This window comes from Puma concolor, chromosome A2 (assembly GCF_028749965.1).
Source record: "Puma concolor isolate L17-30 chromosome A2, mPumCon1.1.hap2, whole genome shotgun sequence".
Lineage (NCBI taxonomy): Eukaryota > Metazoa > Chordata > Mammalia > Carnivora > Felidae > Puma > Puma concolor.
Genome location: NC_141668.1, coordinates 20,402,099 through 20,426,447, shown reverse-complemented (window position 1 = coordinate 20,426,447; position 24,349 = coordinate 20,402,099). Strand labels below are relative to the sequence as shown.

The following is a 24,349-nucleotide window of genomic DNA, read 5'->3' as shown; positions in this document are numbered from 1 at the left end:
ATTGGAGGTGAGTAGGATCTGGATCAGGAGCAACGAGACTCAGAATATTATGCAGGGATAGTAATGGTCAGTTACTCTCCAAGGAGGTTGATTGGCCAATGACATTGGAATGAGAGGTGGGGTAGGCTTTGGGCATAGTGGCCAGAGGCCATGCCACCTTTGGCTTGCTTGATGGTGGTCCCAGAAGGTGCAGACTCCATGTGCTGCTTGGCAGAATTGAATGCGGCAGATACAGAGACTTGGCTTCAGAGAAGATACATGAGGCATTTTGAAGCAAGACTTTATGTCAGGCTAAAAAATAAGGAGAAGGTTGTGTTAGAGATTGCTCTGGGTCTTTAAAACATGATCTTCTGAAGATTTTACACCTAAATTGTTATTTTTCAATTCTGGGGAAAAAGGAGAAATGAACTTAAATGACTTGCCAGGGGTTATTGTTAATAGAAAAAGGAATAAGAACCAAGGTGTTCGGACTTTTACATTTTAACTTGACTCTCCCCACAGTAATTGTGTGCAAAGAACTTGGTACAGTAGGTAAACAAAAACAGAGTCAAACAGGAAAGTCAGTGAAGATAAAAAATCACACAGGGAATGTCAAATAAGATGTCTATACCTTCTCTAATAACTAAATTAAATAATATTTTTAAAACTCAAAAACACACATGATCTTCTTATATTTGCATTAAATCCTATCACTCTCCTTCTCCAGATCTTAACAGCTTCCTCTTTAGGATAAAAAAAATCTGTTTTCTCCAGCATGACCTTCCAGGCCCTTTGTGACCTGGTTTTGCCTAATTCCCCTTCCAGCTAACTCTTCTTCCTCGTTAGCCTTCTAAGGCTGAACTTTTTCCGGTGCCTCCAGTGTGCCTTGCTGTTTATCGCCTCAGGGTCTTCACACATACTCTTCCCTTTGCCTCGAACACTCCTACCTCTACTCTGTACAGACAATCTCCTCCTTATCCGTCAGACTCTGTTAATATCACTCCCTCAAAGAAGTCTTTTCTGTCTTGGAGTAAATTAGTCCCTAATATATACTATGGAGATTATTGTTAAATATTACGGAGGTATCATGGTCTGTCCTGCTAGTCTGTTCCAGTCTCATAACACAGAAGACAATTTGTAATTACATATTTCTGTGTTAGCTTCATCTCTTAATACAATATGGTCAACTCCTTAAGGGCAGGGGCTATGTCTTTATGACCACTTTTTTCCTAGTACCTAGCATAGTGCCAAGCACGCTTGCTAGTAATTGTTTGAATGGTGAATGTTTGGTGCATCTCTACAGTATTACACAATTTTTAATAATCATATTCTTAAGTCTATTTATTTTGAGAGAGGAAGAGAGAAAGAATCCCAAGTAGGCTCCTTGCTGTCAGTGTGGAGCCCGTGTCTGGTCTTGACCTCATGAACCGTGAGATCATGACCTGAGCCGAAATCAAGAGTCAAACACTTAACCAACTGAGCCATCCAGGTGTCCTTTTAATAATCATATTCTTCAGGAATATTTAATAACTTGGGAAAACACCCAGGATAGAGTGGTAGGAGCAAAAAGCTGGCTTAAACATTTATATGCACGTGGTTTCAATGTTTTCTGTGTATGTGTATTGTTTTAGTGGTTACTCCCTATGTAATATCCTCCTCAGAATTATATCATCATGGCCGGGTTTCAGAAACTTAGTTTTTTATAGACTTACAGTTGCTGGTATATAGAAATGTATGCTTTCTACTAGCTAAATTTATTATTTAAATGATTTTATTTATATCTTATTGTACTCTCATTTTGCACGCCAGGGAAGGGCTTACTGAGAAGGAAATAGTTGAGTGAAAACTTGAAGGAGGTAAGGGAAGAGGCTATATAAACCTGGGACAAGAGTACTAACAAGGAGGACAGAGGCCCCGAGGCAGGCAGGTGCATGGTGTGTTCACAAAAGAGCACAGTTTCCTTGTAACTGGAGCTGAGTGAGACGGGGAGGGAGCAGGCAGATCTGAACCCTGAAAATTACAGGTACAGGTCACAGGAAGTCTTCTAGGTCATTGTAAAGCGTTCGGATTTTACTCTGAATGAGATAGGAAGGAGAGCACGATACTCCATCAGGCTGAGAAAAAATGACTCGATCACACAACAAGAGCTACTGATCAACATTTTCTTGCATTGGAACAGGATCACACTGGCTCGTATGTTGAGAATCCCCTGAAAGGGGACAGGGAAACCAGTTAAAACACCGATAATCAGGAGAGAGATGGTTGTGGTTTAGAAAGTAGTTTTCAGTGAGCGTTGTGAGAAGTACTGAATTCTGTGTTTTGAGAGCTGAACTGATAGGATTTGCTGGTGGATGGGATGACCGGAGGCATGAACAAAATAGAAGAGTGAGGATAACTCCAAGGTTTTAGACATGAGCGACCAAAGGTTGATGTTGCTGTTCCTATTGGCAGGACCTCATGTGGAACTTATACGTGGTTGGTCCTTAATAAATATTTGTTGAATGCGCTTGAATTTATCTGCCTCCAGTCTCTGTGTTCTTTCTCCTCTTAGTTCTCTATTGCTGGAGTGGTGCTTGCTGGTTGAGGTGTTTTGTTTTGTTTTTTTTTTTTAATGTTTACACTAAAGCTATGTCCACGAACCATTACTTTATAGGTCTAGGTTGCTTTGTCTAAGAATCTTCAGAGCCTCTTTGTTAGTAACCTCAGCTCTTCTCTGGTCCCTCCTGAGCTAAATTGACAAGGCATTCTTTTGTGCATTTTATTTTAAGAAAAGCCTTGTCTATATTTTAGGCTTTTGAAAAGCAACATTTAAAAAGCAAATTCACTGATCTTTGAAGAAATACAAAAGAAACATACTTTTCCAGGAAGAAAGTTGTAGCAGTAATTTTATATGATGTATTTCGAAAATGTTGATCAGTAGCTCTTTTGTCGTGTGATCGAGTCATTATTTTTGCTCAGCCTGATGGAGTATTCACCTGATACCAGTAAAACCAATAATACCAATATTAGGAGTTCTGTGTTACATGTTATTTTTGTCAGTCTATTTTCTTCTGTTAATTTGGGCTACTTTGTAGAGGATCACTGTCGTATTTTCTCTCCCCCAAAACTGTAACTTTATATATCTTCCGTGAATTTTATTATGCATATGTAAGTTGGTTTCCAAACTAAAGTGTAGTACTTGTGTCTTGTTGGAATGCTATTTTTTCATCCTTTTTTGCTACATTTTATAATAGCTTTGACTCCAACTTTTAGTGTGTTCTTTTTTATACCCCGATCAAAACGTGAATTTCTTGAGGTCACGGACTGTACTGTGTCTATTAGTTAGGTTTATATCCTTGTGAGCCCACTTCTAGGCACAAAGATGCTCAGTTCCTAATTACAGATTGAATTCAATTAAATAGTGTTTTCATATTAAATGCATTTCTGTCAGAATTGCTATTTTGAAAACCATTGATTATAGTGATTTGTATACACTTTTGATACCTGGTTTGGGGTGAATAATTAAGAAACATTTTAGGTTAAAATTGCACAGACATGCCATGAGTTTGCCCATTTTATTTCTCTGCATTGGGGAATTCTTGTGATAATCAAGGCAGGATCTAAGATGCTTCCCATAAAAGAAAGAGAGCATATATAATCATAATTAGATGGTGTAAAAATGTCAGACCAAAATGATACTAATTATTTTTTCCTGAAGCGTAACTAATATCCCAAAGCGAAAATACCGTTTATTCCCATTTTAAATCCCATTAGGATTATTGCATATGGTATCTCAATGATTATAATAATTGGGTATACATTTCTAGTTGATAAAGGTGCTACCATATTGTTACACAGTATCAGAAAATGTAAATAAAACCAATGGGTAGAATATATTCCAAAGGAAATTTTATGATCTAGGAAATAAAAATTCATAAATGGAATGGTTTCTCAAGACTACACTATCTGGTTCATTCTCTTTATTTTATTGGTAAGAAAAAGAAGCCTCAGAGAGGTTAAACAACTTTCTTGTTGTGACATAAAATTACTTGATATCAAAGAAGGAGGACTTCATTTCTTAACATCTGATTATAATCTATATCAAATTCCATTTTATTCTATATTGTTTATTTCACTCTATCAAGTTAACTGATAACATTTAAGGCAAAAGCTGTATTATTTTTATTCTGTTAATTTTTGTGTATTTGTAATGATTATCTTAGGCTAACCATGAGAACTGACTGAAAACCAACAGCAAACAGGAATAGAGACATCTATATAGAATCCAAAGATACTTGTGTCGGAATAGTTGAATTCAGAGGGGGAATTGTAGACTGTTCTGTAAAGAGTATGTTGTGTGGAGACTTTTCTTTCTAGCAGTATGACTGGTATCTTCGTTGATCGTCGCATGAAAAAACTTCAAGTGTTGGGTGAAAACTTAAAAATGTGTTAAATTGGGGCGCCTGGGTGGCTCAGTCAGTTAAGCGTCCTACTTCGGTTCAGGTCATGATCTCACGGTCTGTGAGTTCGAGCCCCGCGTCGGGCTCTGTGCTGACAGCTCAGAGCCTGGAGCCCATTTCAGATTCCGTGTCTCCCTCTCTCTCTGCCCCTCCCCTGTTCATGCTCTGTCTCTCTCTGTCTCAAAAATAAATAAACGTTAAAAAAAATTTTTTTGGGGGGGCGCCTGGGTGGCGCAGTCGGTTAAGCGTCCGACTTCAGCCAGGTCACGATCTCGCGGTCCGTGAGTTCGAGCCCCGCGTCAGGCTCTGGGCTGATGGCTCAGAGCCTGGAGCCTGTTTCCGATTCTGTGTCTCCCTCTCTGTCTGCCCCTCCCCTGTTCATGCTCTGTCTCTCTCTGTCCCAAAAATAAATAAAAACGTTGAAAAAAAAATTTTAAAAAAAATTTTTTTTTTTTAAATAAAAAAAACAATATGTTAAATCGCTTTGATGAGCTGGCAAGAAAGTTAGGATTATTGGAAGCAGTAAAAGGACTCCAGAGAGATATTGGGGAAAGTACTTCCAAGCCAGTTTTTACCTTGAAAGTACTTACCAAACCCAAGTGAACTTGCAAGGCACAGAGTAGGAACAAAGCCCAGAACCTCCCCAGCCTGGGGAGTCTAATAGAAAGTTACCCCCAAACTCCATATAGAGTACATGGATCATCTAGAAATACCATCCTTTTCTCCATAATCTTCCCATCTCCTGTAAGGGACTGGAAGAAAATTGGTCACCTTGGCATAGGCTGAAAGCAGGAAAAATCCCCAGAAAAAAACACATTTGCTGCCAAAATAAACATCATCTGGGTGGTGTGAGAAAATTTTAAAGCAAGAGTTTGGGCTCCAGGTTGGTAGTTCTCTTGTTAACTAGCAGAAGCCATTGCTAATCTTTTCTGATGGAACCTATCTTTAGACCAGGCCTTCAAGAATTATTACAGACAGATTTCTAAGGAATATGAACTTATATAACACACACTTTTCCACACATGTGCACACATACACGATACACAATATATCCAGAAAATGAGGATCCAGGAGCAAGATTCAACAGAGATGGTTTACAAAAGAATCAAATCATCAGACATTCAGTATTGCAGCTATGAAACACTTAATACTGGTTTATCTCACAATGATATTTTAGTTAATAACTTTTGCCCTAATGGCTCCTATTATGTCTTTTTCTTGCCTTATTGCAGTGTCTGTATTTTTAAATTTTTTTTTAATGTTTTATTTATTTTTTAAGACAGAGAGAGACAGAGCATGAATGGGGATGGGGCAGATTGAGAGAGAGAGACACAGAATCCGAAGTAGGCTCCAGGCTCTGAGCTGTCAACACAGAGCCCGACGCGGGGCTCAAACTCACGAACCGTGAGATTACGACCTGAGCTGAAGTCGGACGTTTACCGACTGAGCCACCCAGGCACCCTGCAGCCTGTATATTTTTAATGGCTGTATCATATTCCAGTTATACATACATACGTACATACATACATTCATACATACATGTTTGTATCACTTATGTATATGTAGATTTGTGTGTATGTTTGTAACTAAGTCCCTGTTATTTTGCATTTTAATTGACTTTTTAAAAGTTGAATTTACTGTTCTATGATGAACATGCTTGTTGCCAAATCTTAAGTTCCCCCATGATGGTGTTTATTTTTATTGAGGATGGAAGGAAATGCCTAGAGCCAGAATTATGGAGTTAAGTAATATGTAAAATGTTAACTTTGAAGGAGGGATGGAGATATATATATATATATCTCCATATGTATGTATACACACGTTATGACAATCATGACTGATGGAATGGAAAATAAAAATTTTGACAAGTGCAAGATATAAGCATGCCAGATAAATGTGGAGGAAACAAGACTGGAAAAATTCACTACTTTTTTATTTGGTTTAGGTAAAAAAAAAAAAAAAAAAAAAAAAAAATATATATATATATATATATATATATATATATATATATATATATATATAGCATTTGAGAGCTGCAGGGGATGGACAGTCTGGATAGATTGTAAAACACAATTTTTTAAATCAATTTTTTTGCTGAACATAGGGCAGACACAATCCTATGTTATGCTCTATTTATATAGAAACAGAGGGGGAAAAAATAAACCCCCTGCCAGCTGTAATTTTGAGTGTTGATCATGTCACGGCTCATGCTTAGCTGGTTTGGAAGGCTGATTTTAATTCTGTGGGAATATTCCAAGAGTTGTTGCCTAGAGTGCCTGGAAAGTTGACTGTTGCTGATTAACCCTAAAGGGTGACCATGGGTTTGCTGGGAAAGTTATTTAAAGCCACCTGTGCCTTAGTCATCCAGATGCTTCCAATGAGCCATGAAATAATGCTGTTTCTGTTTGGATGCCAGCACTCATTATCTTTGTCAGTAAGTTAAACCCTACCATGTTTTGGAACTTGTAGTTTGACTCTAAATTTGTATTCAAGGAGACCTTTCTCTTACCTCTTACAGTCATTTAGGGTTATTACACTTCCTACCTGTCACATTAGGCCCTTCAAAATAATTTCTTTCTTACTATGGGCATCCTTAGATTTAAGCACATCTGTGAGCATGGAGACAATGACAACATTTAACAATACCATTTCTTCTATACGAACTAGTGTATTTATGCACCAGTCATTTCCAGTGGCCTGGGCACCATCATAGACCATTTCACAGGCAAAATAAGATTAATGGGCTCAGTGTGTGTTCAGCTTGATACTCATCCGCACCATAAATCCACTACTCAGCTGGCAAGCCATCATGGGAAGACTCCTGACTAGTCGAACATACATGTTAGGTCAGCACTGAGATGGGCTCATCTGATTAGAGAAATTCACTGCATTCTGTCATCCTTCGTATCACTCTTGGCTTTATTTTAACAAGAACTACTGAGCAAACGGTAAAATCTTTGGCAATCTGAAACATGAGTGAGGAGAGAATCCTTATTGTCAGGTTTAATCGTGGTCAGTGAACCAACACAGACACTTAGTTGAAACAGTACCGATCGGACGGAGAATTTCCCGGTTGTACCAATCTCCAAAGACTTCTGCCCTGCCATCCACTTGTTACACTGGTAATGTTTCTGCAGTGATCCTTCAAAACAGGGTCACCCCTACAAGAGGCAGGGGGACATCTGGGGCTGGTGGGAAAGGGTTCTTCTGGAGAACAAAATACTTACACTTCCTCTGTGGGCTACTCATCACTTCCCCGCCCCAATGCACAGATTTTCTTTTAAATAGTTATGAAAGAAAATAACAACAGTGAGCATTGGAGTGTAGCTCGCTTGGAAGACAGTCTGCCATTTCCTCAAAATGTTAAACATAGAGTTACTGTATGACCCGGCAATTCAAATTCTAGGTATATATGGAAGAGAACTGGAAACATACATCCACACAGAACTTGTATATGGATGTTCCTAGTAGTGTTGTTCATAATAGTCCCAAGTGAAAGTATCCACGTTCATCAGTTAGTGAGTTAAACTAACTGTGGTATATACACACACTGGAATATTACTCCAACTTAAATGAGGTACTGATAAATGCTACAACATGGATGAACTTTGAAAACATGCTAAGTGACAGAAATCAGACACATGATAAAGGAGGGGACTCCAGCTTACCCACACAAAAATCTTTGCATTAGATATACCCGGCTAACCGCTAAAACCTATTTAGTAGATTCAAGATAATTAAAACTAGGGAATCAGTTAAAGAGTGGAAGGAGAAAGAATCAATGCCATCTCCTTATGTAGCCTTAAAATAAAGTGAGTTGTAGGGTAATGTCACTAAGATAGGAATGCTTCTCAAAAATGGTCAATTAAAGTTCCCTTGTGCCTTATTGATCAACCATTTAAAAATATGCATGCAGTGACTGTGGATCCTTTGGTAATTGGCTCATATCTTACATTATGCTCTTCATAGAGCATGCCATTTCAGACTCCATTAGAGAAATAGTCTGTACTGTTACTAATGGAGCCGCCTTTGACTTACGCTCACGGAAGAGCACCGGGTGAACACGTTTTACCGATGGCTCAGGGTGAGCTCCATTAACCTTAAAATCTGTTGTTTCGTTGTTTTTGGTTCCTTGTCATTCCTCCGTCCGAAACATCGTTGAATTCATTGTTAGCAAGATGATTAAGGATTTTTTTCTTATCTTCTTTTTTAAGCCAAGACACCACCCCAGAAAAATAATTATAAATTCACGTGTTATTTGGGAAATAGAACGTATTGCATTCTTGAACCACCAACGAATATGGTATTTCTGGCTTTATAAAAATTTCTCCACGAGAAATTCACCCCTGTTACGTGACCAGAAAATAACGATTTCATGCTGTGTCGCCAAACGTCTGGGAGAGAGAGTCTTACCTGAAGCAAGACTCGGGTGAGGTTTTTGGTTCCTAGCAGTCCGCTCACATTGAGGTTCCAGTCGACACAAGGTACTGCGCATACACATGCGCTGCTCTTTATACTTCAGAGCATGGACTGTTTGTCTCACAATAATCTGTCACTAGGGAGTCTCTAATTTAGATCCTCCTTCTGTACGTTACGCTTTTTACCTGTGGGTGACACTAGAGAGGGGCCGAAAGGAACTTCCCCTTCTTCCTCAGGGCTGAGGTCCTTGGAATTTCCTTTATTTCTTTCATTTCTCAGTCTTGCCCTGCCCCGCCCCCAGCCTCTGCTGCTGCCCAATTCTGTAACTACTGACCATCAGACTTACTGCCCCACCTCACCTTGTTTCTAACTCAGGGCTTCCTGTGATGACCACAGGGAAGGCGAGGAGAGAGATAATTCTACGTCCCTGACTACAACCTCCATTCCTTTTAAATTTTCTCTGTCTCTGACTTCAGCCATAAAAACTCTGATCCGCGAGAAATCCCCACGTGACAGCTTGCACTGCTTATCATCAGTCAGGGCGCTTTCCAAGTCTCATTTATTTCTCACCAAGCCTTGACCCCTCTGTGGTGGATCATTGGAATGTCTTTCTTACGAGAACCTTTGACTCCTTTTCCCCTTGTTCTTTTGCTCCATTCGGCTGGTAAATCCTCACCTCTAGCTCTCAGAGTCTAGTGTCTCTTCTCCATTCTTACTTCTGCTCTAGAATATTCCACAGCAATATGGTGCTGCTATAAATTGCAGTTATTTCAGCCCACCTGGGCCCTCAGCAGTATAGAGGGATTATCAAAAATCCTTCCTCAGATGTAACAGGAAAAGACAAAGCGAGGGAGAGCCACTGGGATTCCTTTTAAAAAAGGAAGCAGAAAAAGTGGGCTTCTGTTTGTATTTTGGGTATTGATGCAGGCAGATGCTCCAAAGCTCCCTCCTGATCAAGGGCCAGACCCTTTCCTGTCTTCCTACCCTCGTATTCCTGGACCTCCAAGGAACCCTCACCAGTAGTTTGGAGTTGGAGGGGTCATTATATGCAGTGCTGGCTAGTCAGGAGAGATGGGGAGAAATAGAGTTAGTTCTGGGTCTTGCTGCTGGGACTACATTAGAGAGGAAAGTTATTTCTGGCCTCAGTTGGACCATTAAGTGTCTTCCCCCCAGAATCATTGCTTACATGATGGTTTTATCTGTAGAATGTTGTTTTTGTCAGGCTTCGCTTACATTTTTGATCAGAGAGGCTTTTTGTACATTGACTTGGATAATCAACTGCTCTATTTAGTGTCGATTCCTTGGAAAATGGATTTTAGATGTCAAACCACTGTAAAATCAGGGTTTACTGCTCCCAGTTTTAGAGTTTTCCTATGTCACCCATCATCTGTGTCATTTGTTTTAATTTTTTTATATTTGTTTATTTTTGAGCAAGAGAGAGAGTGACAGACAGACCGAGTGCGAGCAGGGGAGGGGCAGAGAGAGAGGGCGACACAGAATCCGAAGCAGGCTCCAGACACTTAGCTGTCAGCACAGAGCCCCACGTGGGGCTTGAACTCACAAATTGCAACCTCATGACCTGAGCCGAAGTCAGATGCTTAAACCAACTGAGCCACCCAGGTGCTCCTCATCTGTGTCAATTTATTCAACCTGTGAGTTTCTTGGAACATAAAGTGGTATTAAGCACATTGTAGCATATGTATATTGGGAAAAACTGTTTAAATACTGAACCGGCCATGTGTGGTTTTGATTTTGAGCAAGGCTCTGCACCCCCTGCCCCAGAGCCTCCCACTTCCTCATGTCTATGTTGAGTAATAATATTACAGGGATATTACTAGGATTAAGTGAGATGTTTTATGCTAAGGGTCTGGCACAGTGTCAGTTTCCTGGTAGACGTTTAATAAATACGAATCCCCTCTCCCCCTCTTGACCTTCTTCCTCATATCTGCATAATACTTGACACCTGTCTTCTTTATCTACACAGTAGAAAATTAGAGCTACCCGGGAATAAAATATAATTGAGCAATGAAATATAGACAAGGCATTTACTCCTCTAATGGTGGGGATAACTAATTTGTTTCTACTTGGGAGATTGTTTTCTATAAATAATATTATAATTTTTTAGCATTTTGCTGAAACATGATTCCTTACTTTGCATACTTTATGCAAAACACATTTGCTATTTGTTCCTACGTGGTTTGCACTTAGAATTCACTAGATCTAAAAAAGACATTATCATTTTTTTGTTTGTTCATTTGTTTATTCATGTAAATAATAAATACTCCACAAACACTTACCAAGTACTTATTGTGTGCTGGAAACTATCCTAAGCACAAGAGATACATCCATGAACAAGATTGTATTGTTGTTAATCATTATAGACTTAGTGAGAGTTGAGTCCAAAAGATGATCCTTTCCTTGAAGGGGTTTATTCCCAGGTCCAGCAGCAACTTACCATGAGCAATGGGATGTTACCACCAATCTTGATTTGCTTGACTTGACCGTAATAGTAAGTTGAGTGTAAGAATAAATATCGTACTTCTGTTTTCTTCTTAATCTCGCACCAAACCCCAAACTCATAGATAGTCCCTGTCACAGCTTCCAGCATTGGTGGTAACAGCAGCAACAGCATTGAGTCCTCATGATAATCTGTGCTTTAGAATGGGAACTTGCTAAAGAACTTAATGTAAGAGAAGGCTTCTGGCAAGGTGACAGCTATGAATTCAGGGAATTCTTAGACCATTCAGCAGGCTCTTAGAGCCAATTAAAGACCCTGTTTATTGATGCAATCAGAATGCATTTTTATAATCGTTCAAAAGTGTTTATGAAGCAAAGTATTTGCTGTAAAAAGAAATTCATCTTCAGTGTGGTTCTTTTCAATGTGGAAAGGCCAAGTTGAAATCCAGGCCATGTTGAACATGTCAGATAAGGCATGCTGCTTTCTATGGCTCAGCACAGTTGACCATCAGATTCTGTACTGTTTCTATCTAAGCACTTGGCACAAACAATTCATAATCATAATATCTATACATTTAATATTATTTTTTAACTTTTTATTTTCTTTTTATTTTTTAAAATTTTATTTTGAGAGAGCAAGAGACAGCATGCACACATGAGTTGGGGAGGTGCAGAGGGAGGGAGAGAGAGAATTTTAGGCAGGCTCCACACTGTCAGTGCAGAGCCTGATGTGGGGCTCGAACTCACCAACCATGAGTGAGATCGTGACCTGAGCCGAAGTTGGACTTTTAACCGACTGAGCCACCTGGTGCCTCAATAGTATTTAAAAAAAAAAAAAAAAAAAATTTTTTTTTTTTACATTTATTTATTTATTTATTTATTTATTTTTTTGAGAGCTATAGAGAGACAGAGCACAAGTTGGGGAGGGGCAGAGAGAGGAGGAGACACAGAATGCGAAGCAGGCTCCAGGCTCTGAGCTGTCAGCACAGAACCCGACAACGGGGCTTGAATTCACAAACCGTGAGATCATGACCTGAGCCGAAGTCGGACACTTAACCAACTGAGACACCCAGGCGCCCCTCAATACTCTTTTTAATTGAAAAACTAAAAGTAGAGAAAGGCAGATTTTATTCTGTCATGCTCTAAGTGTTCTCAGCAGTTTTCTAACCTTGCACTGCAATAATCATGCCCCCCAAATAAGACAGACATGTTCTAATGGCCTTGCTAATGCTCTTGACTCCTCCAGTGCTGCCTAAAGTAGCAGGAATAACATTTTAAAAATTGGACCTTTTGTATTTTAGTTTATGTTTCGGTGATTGTGTGTGTGTGTGTGTGTGTGATCAGTTAGACCCTTAACTGTTTGGTAATTCTAATGAGAAAAGGAGACCATTTATTTGAGATATACTAGGTGTCAAACCCTGTACTGAATCCCCTTGAGTACGTTCTCACCACAAGTCTTTGGAAGAGTTTATTTCAGTATGTATTTTATAAATGGGAAAGCTGAGGCTCAGAAAATTTAAATAATTCTGTCACTTACAATATCAAGTAGCACATCTGGGGTCTGACATCGATCTTACTGATTTTTCCCACCATACCATGTAGTCCTCGCAATGAGAACATTTGTTTCCATTTCTTTCTGAGGCTGGGCTTTTCGATTTCTGTTTTATTAACATGACTATATTCATTATAAATGCCATCAAATTCCAGTTGGGAAGAATCAGGGAATAAATAAGCTTAGGAGCTAATCACTTCTGTGTCAACGAATTCTAAAAAGCCCAGATTGTGAGCACTAAGATGCTGCCATCCCAGCAGTCTTTGGGTGGCCTTGGGGCCTCTTGCCACTTGTCTGCAAGAGCCTGTCAAATCATTGTCCTCGTTGTTAGAAACTAAAATATGACTGGGGCATTTCCTCCCCTTTCTGCACAATATGTATTCTACTCGATACTATTGTCAGTTTCTCTTTCTCTCTAACCATCCATCATCATTCCGCATTTCCTCTGGTGCCTATCACCCGGCCTCTGACAGCTGAGATTAGACTGTAAGCATAATGAATGAAGGGGAAGGAGATGCTCTGGCCCCTTTCGTGCTCTTCTCAGGATTGAACATGTTCTTTAAGAACGTTCGTGACAGCAGCTCCCAGATTGCTTGATTACAGGAAGGCGTGTGAGGAGGCGTGTGTTTCTCACCCGGAATATTGCAATGCTAGACTAAATCTCGGAGGATTAGAGACTCAGACCATATGGTCTTTGGCCACGGCCTTTACTTTTGGTTCCTACCTGTTTATTTTAGGACGATGGTTTGACAAGAATATCTTCATTGGGTTGGTGCTGTTTATTGGTAATATATAGTAAGCTGGATTTGAACTTGTCGCAAAGAGGAAATCACATCAGATGGAGGGCAGATGGTGTTTGCGACGGGACTGGAAGCATGTATGAGGTTCCTACAGGTGGAATTTTGGTTGGAGGTTGAGGTATTTCTTCCCAAGCTCTACTTTTTGTTTAGTTTCACCCTATTCTGGAAAGCAGTAATCACCTTTCTAGAGCTAACAGGGAACAAATGCAACTATTAGGTTCCAGCCAGATGCTGGCCATTTCACAGCCTAATCTCCCTGTCACTGTCATTTCTCGTGGCCCTTGGGCCTTATTTTTGGTATTGGATCTTTTGTTATCTACGTTTCTCATATGATTGTCATCCACAAATGGTGATTAAACACACCTATTACCCATAAGGCTCTGGGGATACAGAGAGAATTGCTTATGTTTGTTAGGTTTTTGACAGTTTACAAAGGACTTGCGCATATACTTTCTCATATAATTCCAGTAACATCTAAGTTAGGTGTTTCTTCCTTCATTCAGCAAATGTGTGCTTTTATAACCATTTTCCAGGAAGTTCCATTCCGGGTTCGAAAATGTTACATAAGTATTAGAAAAGAAATGGAAGTAGAGTGACCTAAGTTAAGGTTATATAGGTTATCACATATGAAGTCACTGTTAAGGGAATTGTGGACCCTGGGAGAAGGCCATGTGACAGTTTAAACCTTTATTTTTAAAATTTTTCAAAGTTGATTTATTTTTGAGAGAGACAGAGACAGCATGAGTGGGGGAGGGGCACATAGAGAGGGAGAGAGAGAATTCCAAGCAGACTCTGCACTGTCAGCACAGAGCCCCATGTGGGGCTTGAACTTACGAAACCGCGAGGTTATGACCTGAGCCGAAACCAACAGCCAGAGGCTTAACCGACTGAGCCACCCAGGTGCCCCCCCCCATTTGACAAGTTTAAGGCTAGATGTGGTGCCTGAAGGAATGGTGGGAGGAGGCAGGGCCCTGGAAATGGAAGCCCGTTGTGGACCAGGGCACGGAGGTGTGTGTGTATTCAGTGCATTTGGTGGGCATGAACATACTAGTTTGGAGCTAAGTTAATCAGGTCTATATATAATTATCGAGGACCTAAAATCATTGAACCTGAGACTTTTTTAGAAATCATTGGAAATCATGTAGTCTAACTCACATTTGTTCTTAAGAGAAATGTTCATATTCAGTAAATGAAGGTATTGTTATGTAGATTTATTTCATAGGAAGTTATTGATGTTGCTCCTGGAGTGCAGAATATAACCTGTTTTTTTTTTTGTTTTTTTTTTTTCTACACATACACACACGTTTCTTTGGTAATTCAGCGCTGGCTTCGTTTTATGATCTTAGAGAGGTATTGATAAAGACGATATATTTATTCTGTTTGTGACCATACCGTGTGTCCTCGAGAGAAGGATTTTGTTAAAAGAGTCATGTTTGTGGTAGCCCTGATGCTCTCCTTATGCAAAACCACTGAGTTAGCAGAACACTAATATCTCTGGTGCAAATACAGTAAATACAACATGGATTTTTTCCATGAGAAAAATAGCTTACGACTTTCAACCAAGAGCTGTACATACTATTATATTTTCTGTTTTTCTTAAGAAAAGCCTTGCTCTGATTAGTTGGTGGAGACAACTGATCCAAATGGGATTTGTCTAGACTCTGATGCCTCTGGGAAGTCTTGATGATCCAGGGTATGGATTTCTGAGGCTTCACACGTTTTTATCAGTCAATCTCCAAGATACCTCCGAGACCGTTAAGATAGATAATAAATCAAATGAGATTTCGTTGTGTTTGGTATCATGCAAAGAACTATAATTAGAAGGAAAATGTAATTTCAAAAAAAGAAATGAAATAATTTAAGTGTAGGTTGTTAGGATTTTGAGGAAGACCATGAAATAGCATCTATCTTTACTGTCAGAGTTCTGAAACTATTAGGAAATAACATAAGTCGGGCAGATGGAAGCTGAAATACCAACTTTTATTGGTATAAGCCAGACTGAAAGATGTAGCCTTCTTTGAGAGCCAAAGGAGTTTGCTAACTGAAAATCAAAATTAGACAAATTTACTCACCCACTTACAGAAGGGACTGGACCACTCCATCCCTCTCTGACAAAGCAAGACCTTTCTGGTTAAACTTGACAAGACAACACCATCTACAGGCATTCTGGTTTCTAAAGTGGAATAAGGAGGTTGCTGAGACATGCGTACTCAGCTTTTTCTTCTCAGTTTTACCAAGGGAGTCACTTCACTTCCCCTGGAGTGCATAAAACACAGAGGCCAGGGATTACGTTAATTTTCATTCTAATGGAAGGTAATGTGAGTGGTGTGGGAGGGAGGGGGAGCACCTCTCCCAACACCCGAAGATGCACACTTTAGCGCATTTTAACCTTCTGAAATCAGGATGTTGTATTAAGTCTATGGCATGTTATTAATGCCTGTGGACCAGAAGACGGTCACAATGAGTTGTTTTCGCCTCAGTGTTTGTGAGCTGAGTGGATAGTCCTCATACCATGAGCCTTCACTGATTCAATTAATGAACCTCTTAGGGGCCTTTTGAGGAAAGAGCATGAGTCTTGGTCAGTATTGGAACACCTTCTCTTTAAACCTTCTGATAGCATCAAGTGCATACCAATGTTAGACCTTGCAGGATCGGTATCAGCAGCTGGAATAAAATACTGGATGAATTCCTGTAAGAAACCCACTTAGTGACACCATTTAGAAAACAAGGATATTGACAACTCTGAGTCATTAAGAAAAGCTGGATTCTGAAAATTACATAATTTTAAGAACAATTCATTTTTCTCACTCTCCCATGTTAAATGTGTATGAGAGATCTATGGTAAACGCCTATTTATTTTAAAAACCTTAAAGTCTTAAAAAACCCTAAATAAATATTTATAAATTATATAACATACTTGTATATATTTAAACTATAAGAAGCTTTTCAATGAGAAAAAGATAAGGATGCATTATATAGTTTCAGTAGCAGGATTTAAAAAAAAATTTTTTTTTAACGTTTATTCATTTTCGAGAGACAGAAACAGAGTGTGAGTGGGGGAGGGGCAGAAAGAGAGGGAGACACAGAATCCGAAGCAGGCTCCAGGCTCTGAGCTGTCAGCACAGAGCCCGACGCGGGGTTCGAACCCACAAACCGTGAGATCATAACCTGAGCCGAAGTCAGACGCTTAACTGACTGAGCCACCCAGTGCCCCCATTAACAGGATTGTCTTAAATTTAGTGTTACTCGATAATGTGTCTTACAATGAATGGGGTCTGAGATTTGGTGAAGTGTGGTCAGTTAGGTCTGTATGGGTCTCTGCTCCAACCTTTACTGCCCCGGACAACTTGGATGGTACTTCCTCTTTGGGAAAGTTTCATGTGCTGCACTATCCAAGATGGGCACTGCTGAGAGCAGATCCTAACTTTCATGTTTAACTGGGTCATGCCTTACCCTCTTTCTTTAAATACACAATTTATTTTTATTGTGCTTCCACGTTTTCACTCCAGAGTGAAAGTGCTCCCCTGCGGTTTACCTCATCAAGAAGACTGGATCCAGTCATTCCAAATAATTTTGTAGACCTGAAGGCAACTGTTTGCAAAGACAGTCCTTCTTATGGCGGTATAACATTCATCTAGATAGCCTGGGTTTCTTTTTGGGGAATGTTCTAGTAAGCTCAATCTCTCTTCCTTTTCCTGCAAGGGGGTCCTGATGACAACCTAATTGAAGGTGGAGGAACAAAATTTGTCTGCAAACCTGGAGCCAGAAATATTACTGTCATATTCCATCCATTATTAAGGTAAGTCAAATCCTATGTACTTACTGAAAAATCAATATTTTCATTATTTATGCCGATGCACTGAATGCCAATAGGTCAGTCAGCATTGAAACAAGTCCTAAAGAAAAAAAAAGAGTGTTGCATCTCCTAGGGCTTTACTATCAAAGTTTGTCAATAAAACAAATAATGTCAACTCATCTTAGTACCTATTTGTTCTCAGGAATAATACTCCATGAATACTTTTTAAAAATTTTCTTTATTTCCTGTCCCTGCCCCTCTCCCTCTCTCTGTCATTGTCCCTCCCTTCCCTTCTGTGTTTATTTCAGGGAGGGGCGACTTATGGTCCACAGGAGAAATCTAGTCTGCCACCTGTTTTTTTTTTTTTTCACTAAAATTTTATTGACACAGTCATGCTCATCTATTCATGTATTGTCCATAGCTGCCTTGTGCTATGGTGTTGCAGAGTTGAATATTTGCAAGAGAAGCCATATGGCCTACGAAGCCTAGAATATTGACACATTGGCCCTTTACAGGAAAACATGGCAGACCCATGATCTGTCTCCCTAATTTACATTAATGATTCAGATATCCTTTGAGGATTGGCAAATCTTTAAACAAATATGACTTATCAAAACCGAAAGGCATTATAGCAGTTGCATATATGGTTTTATATATTAAAGGACAGCTTGATGCTAACCAGAATAAAATCTGTTGCTCAGTTTATTGTGGTACTGTGATTATAAGAAAATAAAAATCTGTGATACTTCCATTTAAAAAACTTCAAAGCCCTAAATACCTTTAAAAAGAAACTTTTTTGGAAGAAGGGAAAAGGGGGTTATTATTCAGCGGCTCTAAAATGTTGGTTTTGCACAATGAAAAATGTCTAGAGAACTGTTGGATAACAATGTGCATAGAGTTAACACTACTGTACTGTATACCTAAAAAAGATTAAGATGGTGAATTAAATGGTAAACATTGTTGACTTCAATAAGAAAGGGTACTCTTTGGGGCACCTAAGCGGCTCAGTAGGTTAAGTGTCTGACTATTGATTTCGACTCAGGTCATGATCTCACAGTTCGTAGGATCGAGCCCCATGTGGAGCTCTGCACTGACAGCACAGAGCCTGCTTGGGATTCTCTCTCTCTCCTTCTCTCTCTGCCCCTCCCAACCCCTCGTGCAGGTCCTCTCTCTCTCTCTCTCTCTCTCAAAATAATTTTTTTTTTTAAAAAGGGTACTCTTTGGACACAGATATCTGATGTAATATTAAGTGTATGTTTTCTCTGTGATGAGCCAGTATTTATTTTTGCTTTGTTCATATAATGGACCAGAAACTCTTGGGTTCATTAGAGGTTAGGTCCTCAGATCATCCCATTAACTTTCTTATGTAACTAATATAATATTTGAGGCATTTGAAATAACAGGTAAGCAGATGCTACTAAATTGTCCAGATAGAATATTGAATGTACTTTTCTAAAACATGAGCAGTTTACTACTGGAACTATCCTACCTTTTCATTAACCAAGACTTACTAAATTGCAATCATTGGAATGAGTTCGATTCAGATCTCTTATTTAAGCAATGAGTTTTAAAAATTATGCTGAAATACTTTACTCAAAATTAGTTTTAAATGCAGAAACACAAATATGTAAATTAAACAATAAAGACATCCCTCCATGCAGTAACAAAGAAGTTTTTTTTAACGTTTATTCATTTTTTGATAGAGAGAGAGAGAGAGAGAGAGAGAGAGAGAGAGGCAGAGAGAGGGGGAGATACAGAATCCAAAGCCGGATCCAGGCTCTGAGGTGTCAGCACAGAGCCCGACACGGGGCTTGAACCCATGAACCGTGAGATCATGACCCGAGCCAAAGTCGGCTCAGTCAGCTGACTGAGCCACCCAGGCACCCCGATTTTTTTTTTTTAAGTAGGCTTCATGCCCAGTGTGAAGTCCGATTCGGGGCTCGGACTCACAACCCTGAGATAAGACCTGAGATGACACCAAGGGTTGCACCCTTAACTGACTGAGCCACCCAGGCACCCCAAAGAAGAGATTTTTAAAGAAGCATTATTAATCTTTCAAAAAACCTGTTTCAGCAAACATTCACAACAAGTAAATCGTGTAATTTAAGAATCACGGAATTAAGAGAATTAAGACTATTCCTCTATAAATCTAGTTGATTTTCTATATATAAACGTATGAATTGGAACATATAGAATTTCTGGATTAAGTGACAGTGCTCATATTTATTTCACCTGCCTTTGGTACTTAGTTTAATACTCATTTTCTTCTTCAATTAAATTGATTTCTACTTAGAGCTGCTAATTGTTAGGAAAATGGGAAAATACCTTAATCATTATAGGCATCTTCCAACCTGGATTTAGCGCCATAATTTACTGGTAAGTTATGCCATTGCATGGATAAATGAAATCCTTATGCTTATATTTGTTCCAAAGCATAGAGGAAGATCTTTGGAAGTTTTTTAGCTATATTGTCAATAACCACTTTTCAAGAGATTTTTTTTTTCCTAAGGTTGTTTTTTTTTTTTTTTCTTTCCCTTTGTTAAGGTGAAGTTAGAATGGGGGAAAAAGGTTATCCTTATTTCACACTTAATAAATTGCATTTTTGCAAAAATACTCATAGAGTTTAATGTATTACAGTTTTTGACTATTATTTTTTAGCATTTATCCTGCTTTACAAGAGAGGTTTTAAGGCTTGGTAGTGCTCGTACTGGTTTTACACACTTGATTGGTCTCTATTTTTATTCAGGATTTTATTATTGATTAGAATTGGAGAAATGTTTGTTGCATGCCATGGTTTATAGTCATTCTCTGTGTAACTCTTAATGGAAGCCACAAGAATCTTACGTGGTCTGCAAGGTGAGTGAATTCCTTTCTAAGCAGGTGATCATTATGGATTTTAAATTAGCCTTTGGCTCAAATGGAAACCTTGCTTCTCAAACCCATATAGAGTCTCAGCTGAAACTTCATAATGGGCTTAAGGGACTTCAAATCATTAAGATCTTACAGTTTTGTTTTGTTTTGTTTTGTTTTAGTTTTTACACTTACAGATTTGGCAGTTATTAGATTTATTATTTCTTCTAAAGTTTGGAAGTTTAGTTTTGGTAATGAGAGGAAAGTGCACCTTATCATACCAGTGCATTTCATTTTTACTCAGTGTTTAAATTTTTCATTTCTCCTCTGGCCACTCAGTCATTCGTGATCAACAAATGTGTATTGAGCACTTATGATACATGTTTTCCCTTCTGTAAGTTAGGTGAGGATTCTTTAGAAATAGTCACTCTTATTTCTATGGGATTATTTCAACAAAATACATATACATATATTTTCCATCCTCTAGAATGCCCCTTGTCGTGTTTCCGTGCAAGCTCAAAGTGAATGTGATTTTGCACATTCTTATTTACAAGACAAGATAAACTATGGGAGAGGTAGCCTGGAAGAATGGAAAGAGGGGAGAAAAACACAGGATAAGAAATTTAAAGTGAAAGCCTCAACAAATTAGGGGCACATCCAGGTTCCTTCTGTTCGGTTTTACTCACTGATTATTCATTGGACTCTGATTCTATGCCAGGTCCCAGGGACACACAAAAAATAACATGAAATTCGTGCCTAAAAGGTACTCACTCAGTAGCTGCCTTGGTGGCAAAAACTGAGAAGCCCCCAAACGCCAATTATTGGCGCGGACGGAGATGATCTCTTACACCTGGTGTGCAAACGGGCACAGCCTTTCCTGAAGCCAGTTGGGTAGCAGTGAGCAGTCACGTCCCTTCCACCCAGTACTGCACCGCCTCGACTCCCTTGTGTGCTTCTCCCTTGCAGGGACTTGTTCTTTTCCCATCCTCATTCCCCAAACTCTTCTCCTAATGGATCATAATAATCTTTACTTATAACTGGCATCCTATTCAGAAAGTGAGTTCAGAAGGAACTTATCACAAGTTGGCTTTTATCACCCATTTCAACACTGCCATTGTTTTCTTACACTCTCTCCTTCCGTGAACGGAGATAGTGTTCTTTGGAAGCCAGAAGCCATTTCAAGTGTGTAGGGCTTTCCTTTTCCTTTGCTACTTTCCCCCTGTGTCTAGCAATACTCGTATTCTGTCTTCCTGAACTTTGCATGTGGCTAGTCTACCCTTCATTTATTAAAAATGTTCTTTTCATGGGGCGCCTGGGTGGCTCAGTCGGTTAAGTGTCTGCCTTCAGCCCAGGTCATGATCTCACAGTTCATGAGTTTGAGCCCTGCATCGGGCTCTGTGTTGACAGGTCAGAGCCTGGAGCCTGTTTCGGATTCTGTGTCTCCCTCTCTCTGCCCCTCCCCTGCTCTCGCTCTCTCTCTCTCTCTCTCTCTCTCTCTCAGAAATAAATAAACATTAAAAAAATATTCTTTTCATAATTTTCATTTAATTGCCAATGTATTCTCTGTAGCACAAAAGTTTTCTTCATTGAGAACTCTGAACCACCCTATTCCAGAACACCGCACAGTGGATTCCCGTTATGCATTATGTTTTCTGTATTCTTAGCAGTCATTTTTCCTGTCCTCCCATGACATCATTGTACAAGGTCCCCGATCTGGCAACCTTGCTAGTGTATTTTTGCACTTTTCTCCTAAGTACTGCCATTTCTTCACTAGGAAATGTCATAGGGTGTTGGAGACAAATACGCCGACTTCCAGTTTGTTCACTCTGCGTTTACTCTGCTGCCTCCTTGACTTGCGTATTTAATGATTTTCCTTACTATTTTCTCATTCCAGTTAAGAAATCAGAAAATTGCCACAGAGAATGAAGTTTTAGAAAGATGAGGTATCTAGTATTATCTTGCTTGCTTTACCCGTAGCCTGGCAAGACACTGTGTGCAACTAAACCCTTAATGGAAGTTTTTGATGGCAAGGATTCATCTCATCAAGTTTGCTACCTCTGGGGCTCACTGAACAAAACATACTGAAATGAAGAGGTTCTTATACTTAGGTGGATTCTGACATAATTTCACCAAAATAGAGACCCTGAATATGATAGGACTAATACCTTCCCCCACCCTCCCTTCCCCACTGACATATTTGCTGTTTTTAGTTTTCTCTGGAAATAGTCATGAGGAATGGATGTATTCACTCTAGTAAATGGATTTTATTTTCTAGGCTTTGAATTGGGGAAACAGGAAGAAAATATGTTATTGGTGAAATCTGAGTGACGTACTTCCTTTTGTCTAGATCTGACATGCATTTGGATTTTTTTTACAAAAATTATTTCTGACTAGTTACATCATGGTAATTATTAACTGTGAGCTGAGTATAAAAAACTTTGCCAACAAAGTGCATTTTATTGAGGTATCAATCACAGTTGACAAAGTAAGACTTTTTAGTTATAATTAATATATAATGTAGGCATTTCTGGAAATTTGAAATTACCTAAAATTTGTGAGATTTGGCAGGGAAGGAGGGAGAAATTATTTCTCCCTTTGTTTTTTCATTTATCACTATTCTTTATTCTCTAAAAGCTCCCAGAGAACATATCGTTCCTTTGATTGCTAGTATACTTCCTTCATATAGCAAAAAATGAGTGACAACAAAAATTATTCCTTTAAAAGTCTAAATGCTTGCAGCATCTAACTAAATTAGATGGGACTCCTGGGTGGCTCAGTCAGTTAAGCGTGTGACATCAGCTCAGGTCATGATCTCACAGTTTGTAAGTTCTAGCCCCTTGTAGGGCTCTGTGCTGACAGCTCAGAGCCTGGAGCCTGCTTTAGATTCTGGGTGTCCCTCTCTCTGCCCCTCCCCTGCTGGCTCTCTCTCTCTCTCTCTCTCTCTGTCTCTCTCTGTCTCTTTTCTCTCAAAAATAAGTAAACATTAAAAAAAAAAACCACCTGAAGCTTTATTAGTCTCGCATTTATTTATTTATTGTGTGTATTTGTTATTGCATACATTCTGGGCCATTGAGGCAAATAGGTGGGAAGTGTTGCTAATGGAAATGAAGTTACCAGGATGCGTGGGTGGCTCACTCTGTTAAGCATCTGACTTTGGTCAGGTCGTGTTCTCGTGGTTCATGAGTTCCATAGTGTGGAGCCTGCCTGGAATTCTCTCTCTCTCTCTCTCTCTCTCTCTCTCTCTCTCTCTCTCCCTCTCCCCCCCCCCCCTTCCTCTCTCCCTCCCTCCCTCTCCCTCTCTCTCCCCCTCTCCCTCTCTCTCCCCCTCTCCCTCCCTCGCCCTCCCTCCCTCTCTCCCTCTCCCTACCCCTCCCCTACTCACTCTTTGCTCACTCACTCTCTCAAAATAAATAAGTAAACTTAAAAAAAAAAGACGAAGTTATATATTTGAGTCTGTTGCACTCAACCTTCTCACTACTGGAGGTTTTCGCTTTCAAAGGTGGACTCATCGAAGAGAAGTAGTGAGATTTAATGTAGCTCATCACTGCTTGAGAAAGAAAAGTTCTCGGACTTTAGAGCTAGGACAGGGCAGGAATAAGGACACCTGAGTCCAAGGAAGCCTTCTCATTGTACCCTGATGTGACCTCTTCCTCTTCTTATAAGGACTCCAGCCCTACTGGATTATGGTTCCACTCTTATGGCCTCATTTAACCTTAATTCTCTGTTGTGGCAAATGTACACTACATTTTGCAATGAGAACAAACTCAGGAAATTAATCTATTAAGTGATGTATTTAATCATTCTTTCAGCACTGGAACCATTGTTTTGATGGAAAGGAGTTTTCTGTATCACCTGATGGAGAGGACAGATCACTGAATGTGGGCTGGGGTGGGGGGGGGGTAGGAGTGACCACGTTTTAATTTTTTATGTTGGCCAAATTCCTGTGTGTCTTAGTTTTCCGTGTCTATAAAATAAAGGAGTTGATTGGTCTGGATTTTGCTTTCTACCTTTCAAAAGTTTGTGCTTTTGTGACTGGGACATGCTTTTATAATATTTA

The 24,349-nt window shown here is 39.5% G+C and overlaps 1 protein-coding gene across 1 annotated transcript in view; it reads left to right on the top strand.

Moving 5' to 3' along the window:
* EXOC4 (exocyst complex component 4) overlaps nt 1–24,349 on the top strand; it is a 765,046-nt gene that overhangs the window by 324,175 nt on the left and 416,522 nt on the right. Inside the window, exon 10 of the mRNA XM_025930053.2 lies at nt 17,349–17,445. Coding sequence (XP_025785838.1) covers nt 17,349–17,445 — 97 coding nt within the window. The remainder of the gene's footprint in view (nt 1–17,348; nt 17,446–24,349) is intronic.